The sequence below is a fragment of the Festucalex cinctus genome, chromosome 6 (genome assembly GCF_051991245.1).
Source record: "Festucalex cinctus isolate MCC-2025b chromosome 6, RoL_Fcin_1.0, whole genome shotgun sequence".
NCBI lineage: Eukaryota > Metazoa > Chordata > Actinopteri > Syngnathiformes > Syngnathidae > Festucalex > Festucalex cinctus.
The window spans coordinates 1,306,214-1,326,231 of NC_135416.1; the positions used below are offsets into that span (position 1 = coordinate 1,306,214).

Here is a 20,018-nt window from a genome sequence, read left to right on the forward strand (position 1 = left end):
ACCTGGAAAAAATAAATCTACCTATAAAAAAATCTACCTGTAAAAAAATTGTACCTGTAAAAAAAAAAATTGTACCTGTAAAAAAAGAAATACAAAATTCTCCCTGTAAAAAAAATACATCCACCTGTAAAAAGATTCTACCTGTAAAAAAAATTGCAAATGTAAAAAAAAAATAAAAAGTAAAAAAAAAAATGTACCTGAAAAAAATAAATCTACCTGTAAAAAAATTGTACCTGTAAAAAAAAAAATGTACCTGTAAAAAAAAATACAAAATTCTCCCTGTAAAAAAACTACATCCACCTGTAAAAAGATTCTACCTGTAAAAAAAATTGCAAATGTAAAAATAAATAAATAAAAAATTGTACCTGTAAAAAAATATAAAAAACTACCTGTAAAACAAATGCATCTAACAGAAGCACCACGAAACCTAATTAAAAACGAACTCAATTTAAAAGAAAAAAAAAAAACTCAAACCGAAATGCAAACTAACTATCAAGAAAAATTCCAAAAACTATTGTCACAAGGGTTCCAAATGACAATAAAAAAAACAAACAAAAAACCCATTGAGACTTTGTTGCCACCTTGAATGCACCATGAAGGTCACATGAGGGACTTTCAAAATCCATATTTCATGACTTTATAATGGCTGGAAAAAATATTTTCGTTTCAAATAATGAAGAGAAATTATATTAAAGGGTTAATCATTTCTAAAGATAGAAAGCAAATATCTATAAATAATGCGTATGAGTATCTCCCAGTGGGGGGGGGCACTGAACTGCGGACATTAATGCATGACACGGCGACCGCACACACAGTCGCATTTTGAGCAAAATGCGTTGTGAGATCAACGCCACAAGGGGGATCGTTTCAAATTGAAATAAACATTACATACAATAATAAATAAAAATAGCTCGCCGGGTGACTCACCGATTACATCATCGTGTTCTTTACATTTCAATAATTTTTTATTTTTTATTTTTTTAAATATAATTTCTTTAAAAAATTGGTCAGAAGTGGAAGGCCGCCGTTGCCATGACACCATCGGTCACGTGAACGAGCGATTCCATTGCAATGACTTCAATCGGTCGATCGGCGGCGGCGGCGGAGCATCCCGAGCGGGAATTAGCGTCTTTGCCGAGGCGTGGCCCGAGACGCGCGCGGCCTCATTTTGCCGTCCGATACTGCACATTGGCTCTTTAGCCGATATACGGATGGAACGATATCCAAACGATATTATCACCATATTGTGGGGAGGTTTGCGATACTCGTTCACAAGCATTTGATGTTCCCCTTTATCGCACCATAAATGTCAATTTTAAAGGGAGACTTCACTTATTTAGCCCATTCTAGCAATAAAAAGTTCATATTTCGTCTATAATTAATTTGATACTTTCGTTATTTTTCACGTACAATTAGTACCTTTTAAAAACGCATTTTGCAACTTGCTGTCGACTAAAAATGACATCACAAGGGCTCAGGTAACCCATCACAGCTCAGCTGTTTTCTAGGTTTGGTCATGTGACATTCACAAGCTGAATTGTTGCGCCGCCGGCGTTTTGGTCTGACGTCAGCCTGCAGGGGGAAAAAAAAATAAAAAAGGAAACTTTTGATTAAGATGTCACATGACAGGATATTATTAATTTACTAATGCTGTTCAGTCAGGCTGCTCCCTTCAGCATTACGACTTCATTAGTCTGCTTTGTGTGTGCTTTTTTTTTTTTTTTTTTTCAAGCTTGATGCGCTTTGCCGTATTTCAAAATAAAAGGGATACTTGACTCATTGAACAATATTTTAGCAGCGAAAAGTGAATATGTTGTCCGGAATGATTTTGATAACTTCATTATTTTTCATGTACAATTAATACCTTTTTTTTTTTTTTAAAAGTCATTTTTCTACTTGCTGTCGACTGATGATGACATCATCACCTGTGCGGAGGAAGTAGGTAACGATGAATCAGGGCTCACCTGTTTTCTGGGTTTGGTCAGTAAGCTGAGCCATGATTGGTCGTTAGCACAGGTGATGTCATCATCACTTTGTGATATCGAAACTGCGACAATATCGTCGGTGTCATGTTGACGATATTTAAAAGCAACACATCTGTTCAAAAAGTCGAGTTGATTTCCATTTGTGCAGTTGTAGCACCCTCTGGTGGCTTTTTTTTTTTTTTAGTGCAATTTAATTTTCATGAGGGATGTTTTGGCCCTCCTATGTTTAAAATCGACGCTAATTGTCAGATGAAGGGGAACGTAATTTTCTTGCGGACCGAGTCAATATGTGGAGGAACTCACATATTGCGTGCATTAACAAGTAAGCGCCTCAATATTATTTTTAGAGATCGTAGGTGGTTTATATGCATTGCTGTTATGTACAAAAGCACAATATCGTACTATTTTTTTTTCTTTTAAGTCTGAGCTAATTTTTTTGTACAATATTGTGACCTCTTTTTTTTATTTATTTTTTTTAGTCTGAGCTCATTTGGTTTTTTACAATATTGTGACCTTTTATTTTTATTTTTATTTTTTTAGTCTGAGCTCATTTTGTTTTTTACAATATTGTGACTTTTTTTTATTATTCTGAGCTCTTTTTTTTATTTATTTATATTTTTTTACAATATTGTGACTTTTTTTTTTTTTTTTTTTTTTTTTTTTATCACCAACCTCCCCATTAATTAATATCGTGCCAATTATCGAGCTTCATATCGTATGGTGACGTTTGGCTATCGTTCCATCCCTATTTGGAACATGCCATTTGTTTAAGATGGATGAATCGAAACTGGGGAACCATTTTGAGGTTTTTATTAATGCGCGTGGGTGACAAAATTGGAACGCATCGCCACAAAAAAAAAAAAAGTCATCAAAAAGGTCCAATTTGAACCGCTCGCTCTCGGCCCGATCCGTATTAGCGATAAAAGCAAACAGAAGCACGATCACACGTACGCTCGCTCGCTCGCTCCATCTGCTCGGTCGCGCGTGTGCGTGTTTGCGCCCCCCGTTTCCTCCCTCCCCCGTTTCCTCCCTCCCTCCCTCCCTTCGCCGACTTGACACTCAGTCAGTTGCTGGGTTCGACGGCGAGCTCGGCGGATGCTCGGCGGTTGCTCGGAACGCAGACTTCCCAGCCGGGGAATTATGGTGACGTGTCTTTTGAATCAAACGCGTCGTCAGCGCGCCGCTGGTCAGTAAACGACAGCTTTTCAAATGTTTTTTTTTTTGTTTTTTACTTGAGAATGCGTTTGACTGCTCCGTTCGTGTTTTCTTGCGTTTGATTGTGTCGAGGAGGGTGAAAAGTCTGATGTTGAAATGGTTAATATGAAAAGTGTGTCCTAATATCTTGTGTGTTTTCCCTCCACAGTGTGCTGGTTTGTGTGCGGGGGTGGGGGGGGTCTCTCACATCAGGTCCACCTGCCTGGAAGGTAAGAAAGTGGATTAGAGGCGGATGTTTGGATCATCCCATGCTGACTCGCTACGAACAAAAACGGCGGCGGCAGGACCGAGGACATTTTTTTGGGGGGGTCTTTTTTTTTTGTTTTTTGTTTTTGTTTCCAACAAAAGATTAAAGACGGCCCCAGGAATCGAGAGCTTAACATTTTTCCCCTATGATTTTGTTGTCCTCTGAATGGATTTCAAACAGGGGGGGGGGAGATTTGTGCTGGTCCTTTGAAAGGTTCCTCATAGGGTTGAACGTCAATTGAATTCTGATGTTACATAATAACTTGCCGCTTCGGAAAAGAAACGAAAACGTGTTGAAGCGTTCATCGAAATCATCTGCAGCAAAGAAAACGTTTGTTAGCGGAAAGGTGATACGAGCAACAGTTGATAATATATATATAAAAAAAAAAAAGTGTTCTAATTAAGCCAGTTTCAAGCCCATTTGTGTGTCAACTGAACCAGTTCTGAACAGGTTTCGAACCAAGTTGAACATCATAAATCATCTAATGAATTTGTCAGTCACAACTAGCAAGAAAAGAGAAAAAATTAAAACCATTGAGCTAATTAGAGCAGTTTCAAGCCCAATTTCATCATGGCTGACTCAATTTTAACCAATTTCAAACCGGTTTCAAACCTCATTGAATGTCAGAAATCATATAATATGATTTGTTTGTCCCAACTAGCAAGAAAAGAGAAAAAACAAAGCATTTTGCTAAGTAAACCATTTTCAAGCCCAGTTTAAGCATAGCTGACTCAATTTGAGCCAATTTCAAACCGGTTTCAAGCCTCATTGAACCTCAGAAATCATATAATGTGATTTGTTGGTCCTAGCTAGCAAGAAAAGAGAAAAACTTAAAAACATTTAGCTAATTAAACCAGTTTCAAGCCCAATTTCATCATGGCTGACTCAATTTGAGGCAATTTCAAACCGGTTTCAAGCCTCATTGAGCGTCAGAAATCATATAATGTGTTTTGTTCGTCCCAACTATCAAGAAAAAAGAAACATTGAAAAATATTTCGCTAATTAAACCAGGTTTCAAACCCAGTTTCATCATAGCTGACTCAATTTGAGCCAATTTCAAACCAGTTTCAAGCCTTATTGAACACCAGAAATCATATAATGTGTTTTGTTCATCCCAACTAGCAAGAAAAGAGAGGAAAACCCCCTCCCCAAAACATTTAGCTAATTAAACCAGTTTCAAGCCCAATTTTGTCTTGCCTGACTCAATTTGATCCAATTTCAAACCGGTTTCAAGCCTCAATGAACATCAGAAGTCATCTAATGCGATTTGTTGATCCCAACTAGCAAGAAAAGAGAAACATTTAACAACATTTAGCTCATTCAAATGAATTTAGTCAAATTCCATTTTAGCTGACTCATCCTCTGCCTGTTTCAAATCCGCATCGAGCGTCGTAAATCATTCAAAAATAAATACATCAATAAAATCAAACTTGCCACCGAGCCTAAATGAATCACATGAAGGCAAGTTGAAGCAAAATAATCCAAGTCACCTTATTTGCCCTCGACGATAACTCGCAAGCAGCTGCGATTATCTTCATGTTTTTTTGCCGTCACTTTGTAAGACAATGCAAAGTAAATGAGCGTTTGTCATTGGCGTTATTTTTAGTTTTGCAGATGGCGGAAACGTCGCCGGCGCCTTTTGACACTCTGCGCCTCCGCATGTCGACACGTTACACCTTCGCCAGACGGTAAAACACAAAATGGAAACGCTTGATCAAATCCTCGTTGGAGGTTTTTACTTATTAAAAAGTGCCCAGCAAGCCTGATCACGATCAGCCTAACAATTCATGAGCCGCTTTTATGATGGCTTCCTCTTCAAAATTCTGAGCCGCTTTGCCATTACTTTAAAAAAAAAAAAAAATCAGTCATTTTCACTTGCGAGGATAAAATTTGCTTGATCAAGAGTAGACCCACCAAAAAAATGTTAAGAAGCCGTGCCTGAAACTAGACAAAAGGTCGGCCATTTTAGGTAAAAGCGGCCATTTTGGCTCAGAAGGGACCCTTCAAAGTATCAGCCCCCCCAAAACAGTTTTCTTTAGCGATAATGAGTTGACCCACAAAAAAAGTCTCAAAAAGCCATGCCTGAAACCAAACAAGACAGTCGGCCATTTTAGGTAATAGCGCCCATTTTGGATGAGAAGTGACCCTTCAAAGTATCAGCCCCCAAAAACGGTTTTCTTTAGCGATAAGGTGTTGACCCACAAAAAACTGCCAAGAAGCCGTGCCTGAAACCAGACAGGACGTCTGCCATTTTAGGTAAATACGGCCATTTTAGGTAAAAGTGGCCATTTTGGCTCTGAAGTGATCTTTAAAGTACCACTCCCCTGTAAAGACAGTTTTCTTAAGCGATAATAAGTCGACCCACAAAAAAAGTCTCAAGAAGTCGTGCTGGAAACTGGACAGGGCGCTTGCCATTTTAGGTAAAAGCGGCCATTTTGGCTCAGAAGTGACGATGAAATTATCAGCCCCCCCAAACAGTTTTCCTTAGCGAGAATGAGTTGACCCACAAAAAACAAAAAAAAAGTCTCAAGAAGCCGTGCCTGAAACCAGACTGCCATTATAGGTAAAAGCGGCCATTTTGGTGCAGAAGTGATCTTCAAAGTTATCACTCCCCAAAGACAGTTTTCTTAGTGATAATGAGTTGACCCACAAAAAAAGTCTTAAGAAACTGTGCCTGAAACAAGACAGGACATCTGCCATTTTAGGCAAAAGTGGCCATTTTGGGTCCGAGGTGACCTTGAAAGTATTGGCCCAATTTTCTTTAGTGATAATGAGTTGACCCACAAAAAAGTCTGGAGAAACCCGTGCTTGAAACCAAACAGGACATCGTCTCTTTTAGGTAAAAACAGCCATTTTGGCTCCTTCAAAGTATCAGCCCAATTTTCCTTGGCAATAATGAGTTGACCCAGAAAAAAAGTCTCCCCAAAAAGACATTTTGGACTTTTTGAACAGTTACTTCTGGATCCTTTAACGCCGGCTGAGGTCGTTGGCGTTGCAAGTACTTATTTTGGACGTCATGGACTCTGTCCGGAGCGGCGCCTTGGACCGGCCCAGCGCGCCTCCAACGCGGGAGCGACTCAACGGCACGCTGGAGCTGTCGGACCTGGAGAGCATGTTGCTGTGGACCCTGCACGAGCCCGCCACCGTGGCGCTGACCCTCATGTACAGCCTGTCCTTCCTGCTGGGCCTGGCGGGCAACCTGATGTCCCTGCGGGCGCTGGCGGGCCGCCGCAGCCGGCGGCTGGCGGGCGCCAGCGCCACCCGCAGCCTGCTGCTCAACCTGGCCGTGTGCGACCTGGCGGTGGTGTGCGTGTGCATGCCCATCACGCTGGCCAGCCGCATCTACACCGCCTGGGTGTACGGCGACCTGCTGTGCCGCGCCGTGCCCTTCACGCAGGCCGTGTCGGTGTCGGCCAGCGTGCTGACGCTGAGCGTCGTCAGCGTCAACCGCTACTACAGCGTGCGCTGGCCGCTGCGGGCCCGCTCCATGTTCACCCGCCGGCGCGTGCTGGCCGCCGTGGCCGGCGTGTGGGCCGCCTCGTCCGCCATGTGCGCCCCCATCGCCGTCGTCAACCGCCGGCGGGAGGTCAGCTTCGAGACCTTCTCCATTCTGGTGTGCCAGGAGGAGTGGCCCAAGCCCCGCCTCAAACAAGGGTACGTCACGGCCAAACGGACATTTAGCTCGTGAGCTCTTAAAAACCTCTAAACACGTTCGATTTTAAATTGGGCTGGGATCATGTATCGTGATTCATTTTTTTTACTCAGATTTCGAAAATAGTCATCATTAAACTTGTACAATGTCCAATTTGTGTCACACTAACCCCCAGTAGGATGTTTTGTTGAATATTTCCATCAAAAATTGATATTGAATTGTGCACTGTAACATCGCGATATCGTCAAATCGTAGTTCCAAAAACGTATTTATACGTTTTTTTGTTTTTTAATGCTAGAGCATACTTTGATGCAGCCTCTGACCTGAAGAGGTTGCTTAAAACAATGGTAGTTATTACAACAACAAAAAACGGCCAGCAGGTGGCAGCAGAGTATAAGAGATCAACCAGGGCTATGTTGCAACAAGCTGTTTTTGCCAATGCCGTGTTTAGCATATGTCGCGGGCCACAAAAAAAGTGGACGGCATTCGGACGGGTTGTTGTTTGTCAATCTGACGACGTTGCGCTCTTTTCCGATGATCTTGAGTCTCACCTGGTTTGCCTGGAAAGAGCCCAGATGCCGCGACGTGCGATGTCGCCTATCTGGAACGTGTTATTCAGGTGACTGTGAGAAACGGAGGTGTTGATTGTGTCGGATTTTCTTCTCGTGTTCTCTCTTTCCGACATGAGCGGCCCCGTTTGGGTGTAATTCGCCTTTTCCAAAACGTGAGAACGATGTTGGGAGATGAGAATCGTGTGATGCGGCCTGGACAGGCTCTTGAAATCTAAATCTGACGATCTTCTGGGGATCGCTTCATGGGGGGCTAAACAGATGTAATCGTCATAAGTTTGGCAATCTGTCGATGATGGACGTCCCATTTTTGCTTACATAATGACGGATGCCCACTTGGAATGACGGAAACATTGACGGATGCTCGTTTTGCTGAGCCAATGACGGATGATGATTGACATATTGCCAGATGGACTATGACGGATGAGGGTCCCGACTTTTGACGATTTGCGCAACGACGGACGCTCAAAATTCATTGACGCACGCCTGCCTTGATTGGGTTATGTAAAAAATTAGATTGATCTGGCTTCATCATGTTATCTAGGTAAAGGGATAGGAGGTGCTTATGCAAATAAGAACAATTTAAATGAGTAAATTAATTATGAGCTATTAAAGTTTATGTATTTTATTTTTTATTCATTATTTATTTAGTTTATTATTTATTTATTATTTATTTTATTCATTAAAACTTTATTTTATTTATTTTCTTTTTTTCTTTTTTAAATGACCATATATATTATTATATATTTATTTTATTTATGTAATTGTTCTTTTTTAAATGACCATGTAAATATTATTATATATTTATTGTTTATTTCTTTCTTTTTTTTTCATTTAAATTAATTTAATTTATTTATTTAATTGTTCTTTTTTAAATGACCGTGTATAATTATATATTATTTGTTTATTTATTTCTTTTCTTTTTTCATTTAAATTAATTTAATTTATTTATTTGTTCTTTTTTTAAATGACCATGTATATATAGAAAGGCTTTTTTTTCTATCTAAATAATGACTGTATTGTAAGGCTTTTTTTTTCTTTTTTTTTTAAAGTTTATTTAGTATTAGTTATTAAAGTTGTTAAATAAGTAAATAATAATAAAAGATTATGAAGAACCATTCAAAAGGTTCCAACCACCTGTTTTTTTTTTTGTTTTTTTTTTGTTTTTTTGTTCTCGTACTTGTAACTTAACGTGTTTCAGCCTCCTGGTGAGTTTGAGCCGTTGGGAACCGACCAGTTCTGGTTTGTATGCCGTTTGCTCCTCCCACCAACAATTAGGCGGGATAGGCTGCAGCTCACCCGTGACCCTGACCAGGAGAGAAAAAGAAGACGACCGCTTAATCAAGATTCATGGCCGACGTCTCTCGGGATTGTCAGCCATTTGCATTTTGCTCACAGTGCTCTTTTATTTTTTTTGGGAAGCCAAAAAAAAACAAAAAACTTTTTTAACGACTTCCTCCTCTTTCATCACGGTGAAGAAGTCACCTTTGACTCGCAGCTTCACCTTCTTGCAAAATGAATGCAGGGCTTGTTATGCCGCGGAATAACAATGAAGCGGCTTTCGCAACACGGGAAAAGACTTGGACACGAGCACGTCTTCATCCGTGTCCGCAAATAGTCGCTTGCACGCTGATGATCGACTTTCACAAGTGAACACGACTTCTTTCATTCATGAACTCACCGACATTTTCTTTCAAGCAACCTCCTGTGCAGGATTCGGACTGATTTTTGCAAAGCCCACGGAATATTATGTTCTATTGCTATTTAAAAAAACAAAACAAAACATGGACTCTACCAAAAAAAAAAAAAAAAAAAGATTAGAGTCTCTTCTTTCATTAGGAAAAAAAAAAAAAAAAAGTATAATTTCGTGTCTGTTTCCGTTTTGCAACAATTTGCAATATAATTAAATAATAACATTGGTGAAAACAATGTCAAAAAGAGCTTGTTGCAAAATGGCCCTGGCTGATCTCTTATAATCTGCTACCACCTACTGGCCATTTAAAAAAAAATTTTTTTTTTAAATAGCTACCATTGTGTTAAATTAAGCCACCTCTTCATATCAGAAGCGGCATCAAAGCCGTATAAAACAACATTTTTAAAAAATGTAAAAAATGTTTAACTCATTGACTGGCAGCCATTTTCACTTGAAGCAACCCCCTTCGCTGCCGGCTGTTTTACTGGATTTTGGCGGATTTTGCAAGGCCCACAGAATATTGTGTTCTATTGCTATAAAATTAGATATATATTGATCTGTTTCTGTTTTGCAGCAATTAGCATTAAAATATAGCTAAGTTTCATCATTATTCACAAATCTATTTAGAATTCTGAGTAATAGAGCTTTTTATTTTTTTTTACTTGGCCCTGGTTGATCTCTTATACTCTGTTGCCACCTGCTGGCCATTTGTGTAATAATGACCATTTCTTAAACCGTTTGTTGCGGTTGAGAGGCTGCATAAAAAAAAAAACAAAAAAACAACTTAAAAAAAAACGTATAAATACATCTTTGGGAGTCTTGAAACATTTCAAATAGAACGTATTTATACGTTTTTGGGAGCCAATGAGTTAATGACCACAACATGCAATCCAAATTTTAAGATTTCCTCTGCGGCTAAGTCACGCTAGCAAAAGAGCAACATCAGAGAAACATCCGAGAGAGGAAGCTCATTAGCATTCCGTCCGTTACACGAGTTTAACGAGAGTTCTCGTCATTCATTTCTAAAATGACAGGCAGGTTCTTGGCTCAAGTTGAGGAAATAAATCCCACTGGCCTTTCTTGCAGGAAATCAGTTGTGAGAAAATTCTGTCGGCTGAGATCACATAAGATGAACCATAATAGACAAAAAAAAAAAAAAAAAAAAAAAAAGAGAGAAAACACAGAACTTTGGAAGAATAAAAAATAATCCCAAAAAGTCGATGCACAAAATAACCAAGAAAAGGAAGAAATAAACTTTGAACAAAAAAAAAAAAAAAACGGTTAGCGTGACACATGACAGCAACATTAATCAGAGGTGTCAAATCCAAGTCCAGAAAGTTTGTCTCAACCAGCCACCAGGTTGTCGTTGACTAAGTATGATGAAAAACGAACAAGCGTGATTGAAACGGTATTAAAACTGAGACTAAATTGAAAAACGGTGGATCAAATGAACACTTCGTGTCGGGACAGGATCAACTATTAATTGCTGACCAGACGGTGACCAACAGAGGGAGTCCTCGAGTTACGTCGGAGTTTTGTTGCTTGGATGGAAGCTTTCTTCGTCTTTCGGGGACGTGATGTGGAAAAAAAAAAAAAAAAAAAAAAAAAAGAGGGCGAATAAGCTAAAGATACTCCCACAAGTGCGCTAGCGCTAGCTAAGGGCTAAATAGCGGACCAGAGGAAAACACTGCGGGCTATATATGGCGGAGGAGGAGCCAAAATGGCGGACGGGGCCATTTAAATGACAAAATGTGTGGACTGAAATTGTAAAAATGTAAATAAAACTAAGAATAGAACCGCAAAATATATTGATTAAATAATACAACTCAAAACGAAACCAAACCGAAGCTAACTTTGTTAGCGCTGCTGTACTGACTTTACGTTTTTTTTTTTACTATCCTAGAATAAAGTGTAATTGCACCTCCACTACATTAGGGGGCAGTGGCGCTCTGATTATTGGCAGAGTGTGCGCAGGGAGCATTCGTGCTTCGCATGCGTGCTTGCACCCAGCAAAAAAACCCCAAAACAAATCAGCACAAATGATTTATTTAAATGAATGTTGTTTTGTTTTTGTTTTGCTTCCCCTGGCGCAGCTACAACGTGCTGCTGTTCGCGATGCTCTACTGCCTCCCGGTCACCTTCAACCTGACCGTCGGCTTCCTGACGGGCCGGCGCCTGTGGGGCGGCGCCCGCTCGGCCTTCGGCGAGCTGGACCCGCGCAGCCGGGCCCTGCACGCCTCTCGGCTGAGGAGCCGGCAGAAGATCGCCAAGATGGTGGTGTGCCTGGTGCTGCTGTTCGCCGCCTCGTGGCTGCCGCTCTACGTGGCCGACCTGTGGATCGACCGCGAGCTGCGCCCGCCCTCCTGGCTGCTGCAGACGCGGCCGTTCGCACAGTGGCTGGGCCTGACCAACTCCAGCCTCAACCCCATCTGCTACTGCTTCATCGGGGACCTGTACCGATCCGCCAAGGTGATCCGGACGCGCTACTACCAGAAGGTGGCCGCCCTCTTCGGGGGCTCCTTCGTCACTTCGGGGGCCGACGCGTCCCAGTCCGCCGCCGCCGCTACGGAACGGGACCGCGCGGGGGCGGCGGTGGCCTCGGTGGCGACCGTCCCTCGCCCGCTGAGGGTCTCGGACCGCGGCGGCGGATCGGACTGGCGCCTGTCTAGCCCAAGCATGTGCGAGAACGGCGGCGGCCTTTTGCCCTGCCGGTGGCGCGCGTTCGATCCCGCCCTCGGCCCCGCCCTCGGCCCCGCCCTCGGCCCCGCCCTCGGCCCCTTTCGACTGGACTTGCTGCCTTCGCGGAGGCACTCGGCACACGACGACTTTGGCGGCTCGTTGCCCCCCAGGATGGAGTCTGAGAACGATTCGCTCCCCCTGAGGAGGCATTCGGGAGTCAGACGGTCCGTTGCATGCGTTGATTGTTAGCGAATCGTCACATTTCCAAACCTGGAAACAAGGCTTGTTTCAGTTTGGAAATTTCATTGTTAGTTTTAATTAGTTTTAAGTTTCGTAAGTTTAGTTTTAAGAGTGGCTCTTTTATTTGTTTCAGTTATTTTAAAAATGCTTCGTTTACAGTATTACTTTTAGTATTATGCTGCATTCGAGGATGGTCGGAAGTCGGACATTTCCGACTTCAAACCAGGAAGTGTGAGCAGAAGCACGACGTCATAGGAAGTCCATATTTGGGCCTAGGGAATAGGGTCTAAACAGGACATGTTGGGACCAGCCACCGGAAGTGTGACGTCATAGGAAGTCCAAATATGGGCACAATGGGTGGGGCTGGAAGTGTGACATCATAGGAAGTCCAACTATGGGCATAAGGGGTGGGGCCGGAAGTATGGTGTCATGGGAAACATGCCCATATTTGGGTGAAAGGGGTGGGACTGGAAGTGGCATCATCCTTTACCAAAAGAGGCAGGAGGGGGCGGGACTTTTGCTGCATTCACGGCTGGTCGGAAGTCGGATTTTTCCGAGTTCAAACCAGGAAGTGTATGAATTTGTCACGAGGTCGCTCTCTGGCCACAGAAGCCAACAAGTCTTTGGAGGCGGGACTTGTTTGCGTACATTCTCAAGGCGCCACTCGAGAACACCAAAAGGTGAAACTGGAGAGTGAAACGCGGTCGCGTCGACAATCGATGACAACGTTGGGTCGTTACCCTCGCCCGAGAATGGAGTGTGAGATGGACGACGAGGCACTCGGGTGACAGACGATCCGGCGCATGTGACCAATCATTAGCGGCGAGAACAGAACTGGCGGCGGCGCACGGACGTCGATTGTTCCGCGCTGATGTTGTCCGTTAAACCCCCGAAAAGGAAGCCGGCAAATGTTTTTTTGTTGCGAGGGGCGGAGCTTGAGCATCACAACGGGGCTCTCTGGTTGGCGTTCGGGCATCACAAAGACACGGAGAGACTTCAGTTTGGTGTTTTGGAAAAACGTCATCGGGTAACGCGCTGATATCGCGCGTTGAATCCTCCGCTGAACCAAAACAAAAAAAAACAAAAAAAGTCATCAGAAACTCTTTGTCATGACATGAGCGTCCCAAAGTGGCTTTCTAGGCGGCGCTCGAGCAGCCAAAAGACACTTGAAAATGAAACTGGCGGTATGTCAAAATGATTGATTGTTTTGATCAAATTGCAGAAGGTATCGCGCTGATATCGCGCGTTGAATCCTCCGCTGAAGCAAAAAGAGTCATCAGAAACTTTGTCATGACAAGGCGGCGCTCGAGCGTCTTAAAAAAAACAGACGATATAACTGATGAATTTTGGCCAAATGTCAAGTTTTGCTTTGTTGTGCAATTAATCCCCCCACACGCAAGCCTGCAATGACGACTGTTTTGTTCATTCCAGGCGGCGCTCGGGCAGCCAAAAGACACTGAAAATGAACCTGGCGGTATGTCAAAGATGATTGATTGTTTTGATCAAATGGCAGAAATGTGTCACGCTGACGTTGTGTCTTAAGTCCCCCCGCAGACGCCAGGAGCGATCTTTGTCACACTCGGCGGCGCTCGGGCATCCAAAAAGACGCTTTATGTTTTCAGAGAATGGGATTGTCAGGTGAAAGCTGATGGTTAAAAAAAAAAAAAAAAAAAGTTGAATTCAATTGTTGTGTGCAGTTGAAACCACCGAACAGTCGACATTAGAATTTTGTTTGATCACAAAAGGCGTCGCTCAAGTATCCTTGAAGACATTTTCTGCTGCGCTCGAGCACCCCTGAAGACACACTGGGTGCAGAAAGTTGATTGTTTTGGTCAAATCTCATTAAGCATCACATTGATGTCGTGTGTTAATTCACCAATGGAATTGCAATTGTCACTCCGGGCGGCGCTCGAGCACCCAAAAAAACAAAAAAAAACGCTCTCTGTTCACAGCAAATGTGTCTGCCATGTGAGAGTTGATTGTTTTGGTAAAATGTGAAAGTATCACAATGATGTCGAGTGTCTTTATCTCCCGTGGAGTTCTGAAATCATTTTGAGTCACGAGCGAAGGCGCACAAGCATCCCAAAAAAGCTTTCGAGGCAGCGCTCGAGCATATCCAAAGATGTTCTCTCGTCGCAGGGATTGAACACTTCAGTTTAAAAAAAAAAAAAAAAGTTGATCGTTTTGGTAGAAAAAAAAATCATAAATTCTTAAAAAGATGTTTTGGGTTAAACCCTCAACCAAATCTTTAAAAAAAAAAAACTAAAAATGTAGATATCCAAAAGTCGTTCTCGGGGCGGCACTCGGGCATCCCAAAGACGGTGAATGAAAGTCACGTGCGAAACGAGATCATTTTGCTCAAATTTCCGAAAAAAAAAATTAACGTGTAAGATGATCATTTTGGTCAAATGTCACCAACAAAAAAATACAATAAATAATAATGATGATAATAATAATAATAATAATAATAATATATATAATTTAAAAAGCAAGCACCAACATTTTGTTGGTACAAATTATTCTGAACAAAAAAATAAATAAATCAACAACTCATGTTAAGATGATCATTTTGGTAAAATGTCACCAATAAAAAAAATAAAATGAATAATATATATATATATATATATATATATATATATATATATATATATATATATAATAATTTAAAAAAGTAAGTAACAACATTTCTGTAAATGCCGTATGGAAGCCATAAAATTATTCTGAACAACGCAAAAAACAAACAAACTGTAAGATGCTAATTTTGGTAAAATGTCACCAGTAAAAATAAATAATAATAATAATAATAATAATAATAATATATATATATATATATATATATGAAACAAAAGAGGTAGCAACATTTAGTTGTGCCTTAAATGGCATATGGAATCGAATGATTGTGGCCAATTTTGTATTGCATCCCAAAGAGACTCTGGATGGAGGCGGCACTCGATCTGCTTCCTGGTAACTGGACGTCACTGGACGCTTTTAAAAGCGCCGCGAGGCCACTTATCAGCCTGGAAGCAGACGGACGCCGCCTGCCGCTCCTTTTATCTGCCCGACGACAACAAACACAAACAAACACACTTGAGCTTTCCAAAGAATGCGCCGCCGGTGCTGTTGAAAGCCGACAACGTTTTTTCGCAAGATGTTGTGTACCAGCTCGTTATCGTGTCATACAGTCACTATTGGAAATATTCAACAAATCACGACAGATCACCGCTTGTTTGAAGTGAGCAAAAGTATCGGAACAGACTTTTTTTTTTTTTTTAAAGAGATACTTGACTCATTGAGCCATTTTCAGCAGTAAAAAAAGTGAATATTTTGTCGATAATTAATGTGTTAACTTCATTATTTTTCATGCACAATCAATATTTTTAAAAAGTAATTTTCATCTTGCTGTCGACTGATGATGACATCACCTGTGCTGAGGAAGTAGATAACGGCCAATCATGGCTCACCTGTTTTCTGAGGTTGGTCAGCAAACTGAGCCATGATTGGTCGTTAGCACCGGTGATGTCATCATCAGTCGACATCAAGTAGAAAAATTACTTTCTAAAAAGGTCCTAATTGTACATGAAAAATAATGAAGTTGCCACATTAATTATACACAAAATATGCACTTTTTACTGCTAAAAATGGTTCAATAAGTCAATTATTCCTTTAAAGTATGGAAAGAAATTTTGCACAACCTTCTCTGATTCCCGAATTGTATAATTTATCAAAAAAAAAAAAAAAAAAAAAAGCCGAGTCACGCTTGTCTGAACTGCACGTAATGAAAAGTTTCTTGAGTATTGCCTCGTTTTTTTCAAATCTTGATTCAATCTCGGTCAGAGTTGAGCCCTGGAAGACGTTTTGTTCCTTCAATCAAGTAAATTAATTGGGGGCGAGCGCCGGGGGAGGTTTTTGGGGGGGTTCGTGCGACCCGAGCGGTGATTGCGACAATGTCACATGACACCATCAAGACTTCCGCCGGAGGCTGGCGAACGTCTCCATGAGCTTTTTTTTTTTTTTTTTTTTCTTTCCACTTCCTCCGACGCCGCTTTTGCTTCGTCATCTGCATTGTGCAGCGACGTCAAAAGCTGAGCAGGTTTTTTTCCTATTATAATACAGATCAAACATAAAAGAAAAAAACATTTGGCAATTTGGAACAATATTTTTCAAAATGCAAAGGAGATTTAAAAATAATTGTATGTACATTTTAAAAATATCAAACATGTTCAAAAATGGAAACAAAAAATATAAAACAAATATTTTTTTAATATTGTTTTGACATAATTTCAAATATTTTTAAAAAATGTCCTAAAAAGATGTCAAATCATTTTACATGTCAAATTTGGACAAATGTGATGTGTACGTCCCCCGCAATGTAGCAAAGACAAAATACAATAAAAATTTTAAAAATAAATGGATTCCATGTGGTTCATTTTCTCCGTTTGCGCTCCTCCCCAGGAAGACGACTTGGCCGCACTTGCGCATGACGTCATCAAGCAGACAAAAGCGCCCACCATGATGTTTTCCAAGTCATGGTTTGCCATTTGAACCGCCATTTTCTAATAGCAGATGTGGACTTTCCGCCAAATGAAGGACATCCGTAGAGCGGTGCCAAAGCCCTTTCCGGACAGTCAGACCACCTGTCGGTCTTCCTGTACCCACCTTGCTGACAGCTTCGAAAAAGAGCCCCACCCACCCGTAAGTCAAACAATCAAAGTATAGGTTGCGATCAAGAGATTCCGGCGGCGCGTTGAAATTCAACTGGAAGCGTTTGGTGAGCCTGGACGTAGTTGACTGGCTCTAAAAATAGCCAAATATGTCGGATATGATCCTGACGCTGAGGAAAAGAGTTCGCCAACGACCTCCAGACATCGCACGACACGGCTAGCCAAACGAAGGCGTATAAAATCCTGGAGGCTTACAAAGATTTGGTGTGCGGTTGGGTCAGCAAACTCGGATCAAAAGAAGCACGAAAATGGCTGCCGTCTCGGTTTTGTTCGGGTGAGTAAATGTCTTTTTTCAACTCAAATGTACACAAAGGTAGCACTGGCGTCAGGCGGCTACAAGCTAGCTGGCTAACTGTTACTTGACTTGCTATTTTCTACGTGTTGCGAGCTTAACCATTCTCAAGAGGTCTAAAGTATGTTGTGGTCTTTCTGGAAGAAGGACCTCAATTTAAGAACCGCTCGTTGTGATAGCTAACTTAGCTAGCATTGCTAAAAACCAAGACACAGCCGCCTAGCATGGACACACAAGCTGTAGAACAAACTCCACATAGTTTTATCACGGTTAGCGACGTTTCCAGTAATATCACACCGGCCTGTTGAAAGTTTTATTCAACTATTTATGTAGTTTCATTACTGTATGCTTACCTGTCACGAAGTGATCACTGCATACACGAGCGTTTTCTGAGTGTTTCTTGACCTCCGTCCAACCCCCCCCGAGACCGAGACGGACACCTGGGCTTTGATGAAACCCGGGTTAAGAACCAGACCTATTCCAAGTATGACGTCATAAACGGTCCATTGATTGTGCCATTTTTTGTCACATTGAGCCCTTTTGTCCATAAAAGGGCATATAAGAAGCTCCTCCTCCTGCAACTGACACATCTGCAGCGTGGTTCGGATTAGGAACTTTGACAGACACGAGTCGAGTCAGGCAGACTGGAGAACTGGACATCAAGTACCCGTTTGTCTTAGTTTGGAGTCTACTGTTTAGTTCGACATGCCGTTTACTCGCGTTTGTCTGGCCGCTTGGGATGCTGAAGCTCCGCCCCTCCACAGTCGTAGGGTTCGAGGTAGACTCCAGGCCAAAGGTGGCCTGGTGTCAACGGAATAATTTCACCTGGAATGCAGATTAAAACCAAGGAAGGACTGAGGTGGAAATAGTGCAAACCTTCAGAACCGCCGACGATCTCGGTTTGCTCCAAAAATCCTCCTCAACATGTACAGACGAGTCGAGCGAGTCGCGGCAGTTCAGGCACTTCAGTCGCGGGGTGACCCGCAAATTGCTCCGAGCAGGCATGCAGCAAAAACCGCGCAGCACATTTACGCCAGCAGGGTCATCGGGAGGGCTTGCGGCATCATCAAGGATAATCGCAGGCACGCACGCACGCCGTCTTCGCGCCGCTTCCCTCGGGGATGCGCTTCGTTCGCGAGGGTGACATCGAGGACTACTTGACTTCCAAACGCGTTCGTCACAACAGACGTTAGCCTCCTCATTAACTCCACGCAAACGTCTGGAAAAATCCACAGATTTGCTGGAAGACGAGTCCTGGAAAAACGTTTGCAAAGACTTAAAACTTTATTTGTGGACATCGAGCGTCAAACTGCTTTTCACCATTTTCGCTTTCCGGATTTTTGTGACGCGTCGGCATAAGAAAGATACCGAATGAAGATATATGCGTGTTTCCAAATTGTAATCATTGCTCGGATATGATTGACAGTTGAGTGCTGTGTGTTTTCAGCGCAATCAGCAGACACGCCCACATCGTTTAACAAACAGCAAAAAGAACAAATTCATTTGATCACAATTTTGGAGTCGTTCGTTCACAACACTCTTCTATATCATATTTACAAGACATTTTCACGTTCACTTTACGGCGACTTCAACATCTGTTCTGAATCTTGAACGTCCGCAGGCGCGCAAACGCATCCAAACGTTATACGAGGGTCCTGAACGTTGCAGATAAGCATTTCTCTTTTTTTGGCCCCAACACTCATTTGAAATTTGAAATGAGTAAAAAAAAAAAAAAAGTTGCCGTCAAATGCGTTCCTTGGTTGTGTCATCCTCGCAGATTTCCAATATCCCCATCAAGTCGAGCAGAAAAAGACAATTTTTTTTTTTCCCTTCGTCTCTGCGACCGGCACGGCGCCATAGCGACGAGCTGCCCGCGTCTCTTCTAAAAGTCTCATGAAGACTAATGGAGCTTGGAAATAGGCTGCTTCCTGTTTTCCATCACCCAAAAAAAAAAAAAGCCAATGCAGTCACGTCTGGTTGAACTGGAGGCGATCGAGGACGCTGCTTGCAGTCGTTTGCTTGGTTGAAACGCTCCGATGGAGACAATCGCAGATCGTTGTCACGTGATGGGAACCGGCCAGGCGGCTCCTTGAAAGCCATCAAATATTTTTGGACAACAAATTTCATGGGAGTTGAGATGAAAACGGTTCTCCCGTTCATGTCATTTTTTTGTAAGGCTTCCCAGCCCAATTTTTGGGAAATAGGAGAGCGAGAGTTTCCAATCCACTTCTCGTCAAACTGTTCACATGTGTGATGTCACTTCCGATCCCGCCCCTTCACTTCCTGTCTGTCCCGACCCCTCCCACCTCTTTTGGTATCTTGTCACTTCCGGTCCTCCCCCTTCTACCCAAATATGGGCACATTTCCCATGACTCCATACTGCTGGCCCCACCCCCTTATGCCCATATTTGGACTTCCAATCACGTCATACTTCCGGTGGCTGATAGGGGTGTGAATTGCCTCGTACCTGACGATTCGATCCGTATCACGATTCATAGGTCACGATTCGATTTGACACCGATTAATCCCGATATGAATTTACAAGTCGATTGTTACGATTTTTTTTACTCAATTTACAAAATACCATTCAGGAAACTTGTACATGTACACTGTAAGATTTTTATGACGATTTATTATTTATTGATCTCATTTCAGTATTATAACTGAGCCACTGTATTTAACAAACAGTTTGTAACCTTTTTCATGTTAGAACAGCATTGAAATA

General features: G+C 42.0%; 1 protein-coding gene across 4 annotated transcripts in view; it reads left to right on the forward strand.

The window, feature by feature from the left end:
* LOC144020317 (neuropeptide FF receptor 2) overlaps window positions 1-14,725 on the forward strand; it is a 36,328-nt gene extending 21,603 nt beyond the window's left edge. For 2 of the 4 annotated variants that reach the window (XM_077523673.1, XM_077523674.1), the window contains exons 5-6: window positions 3,349-7,101; window positions 11,455-14,725. In XM_077523673.1, coding sequence (XP_077379799.1) covers window positions 6,464-7,101; window positions 11,455-12,289 — 1,473 coding nt within the window. In that variant the 5' untranslated portion in view covers window positions 3,349-6,463 and the 3' untranslated portion in view covers window positions 12,290-14,725. Of the gene's footprint in view, window positions 1-3,062; window positions 3,172-3,348; window positions 7,102-11,454 lie in introns of those variants that run through there. The other 2 variants (XM_077523677.1, XM_077523676.1) reach the window with 2 other exon arrangements.
* The last annotated feature ends 5,293 nt before the right edge of the window (window positions 14,726-20,018 follow it).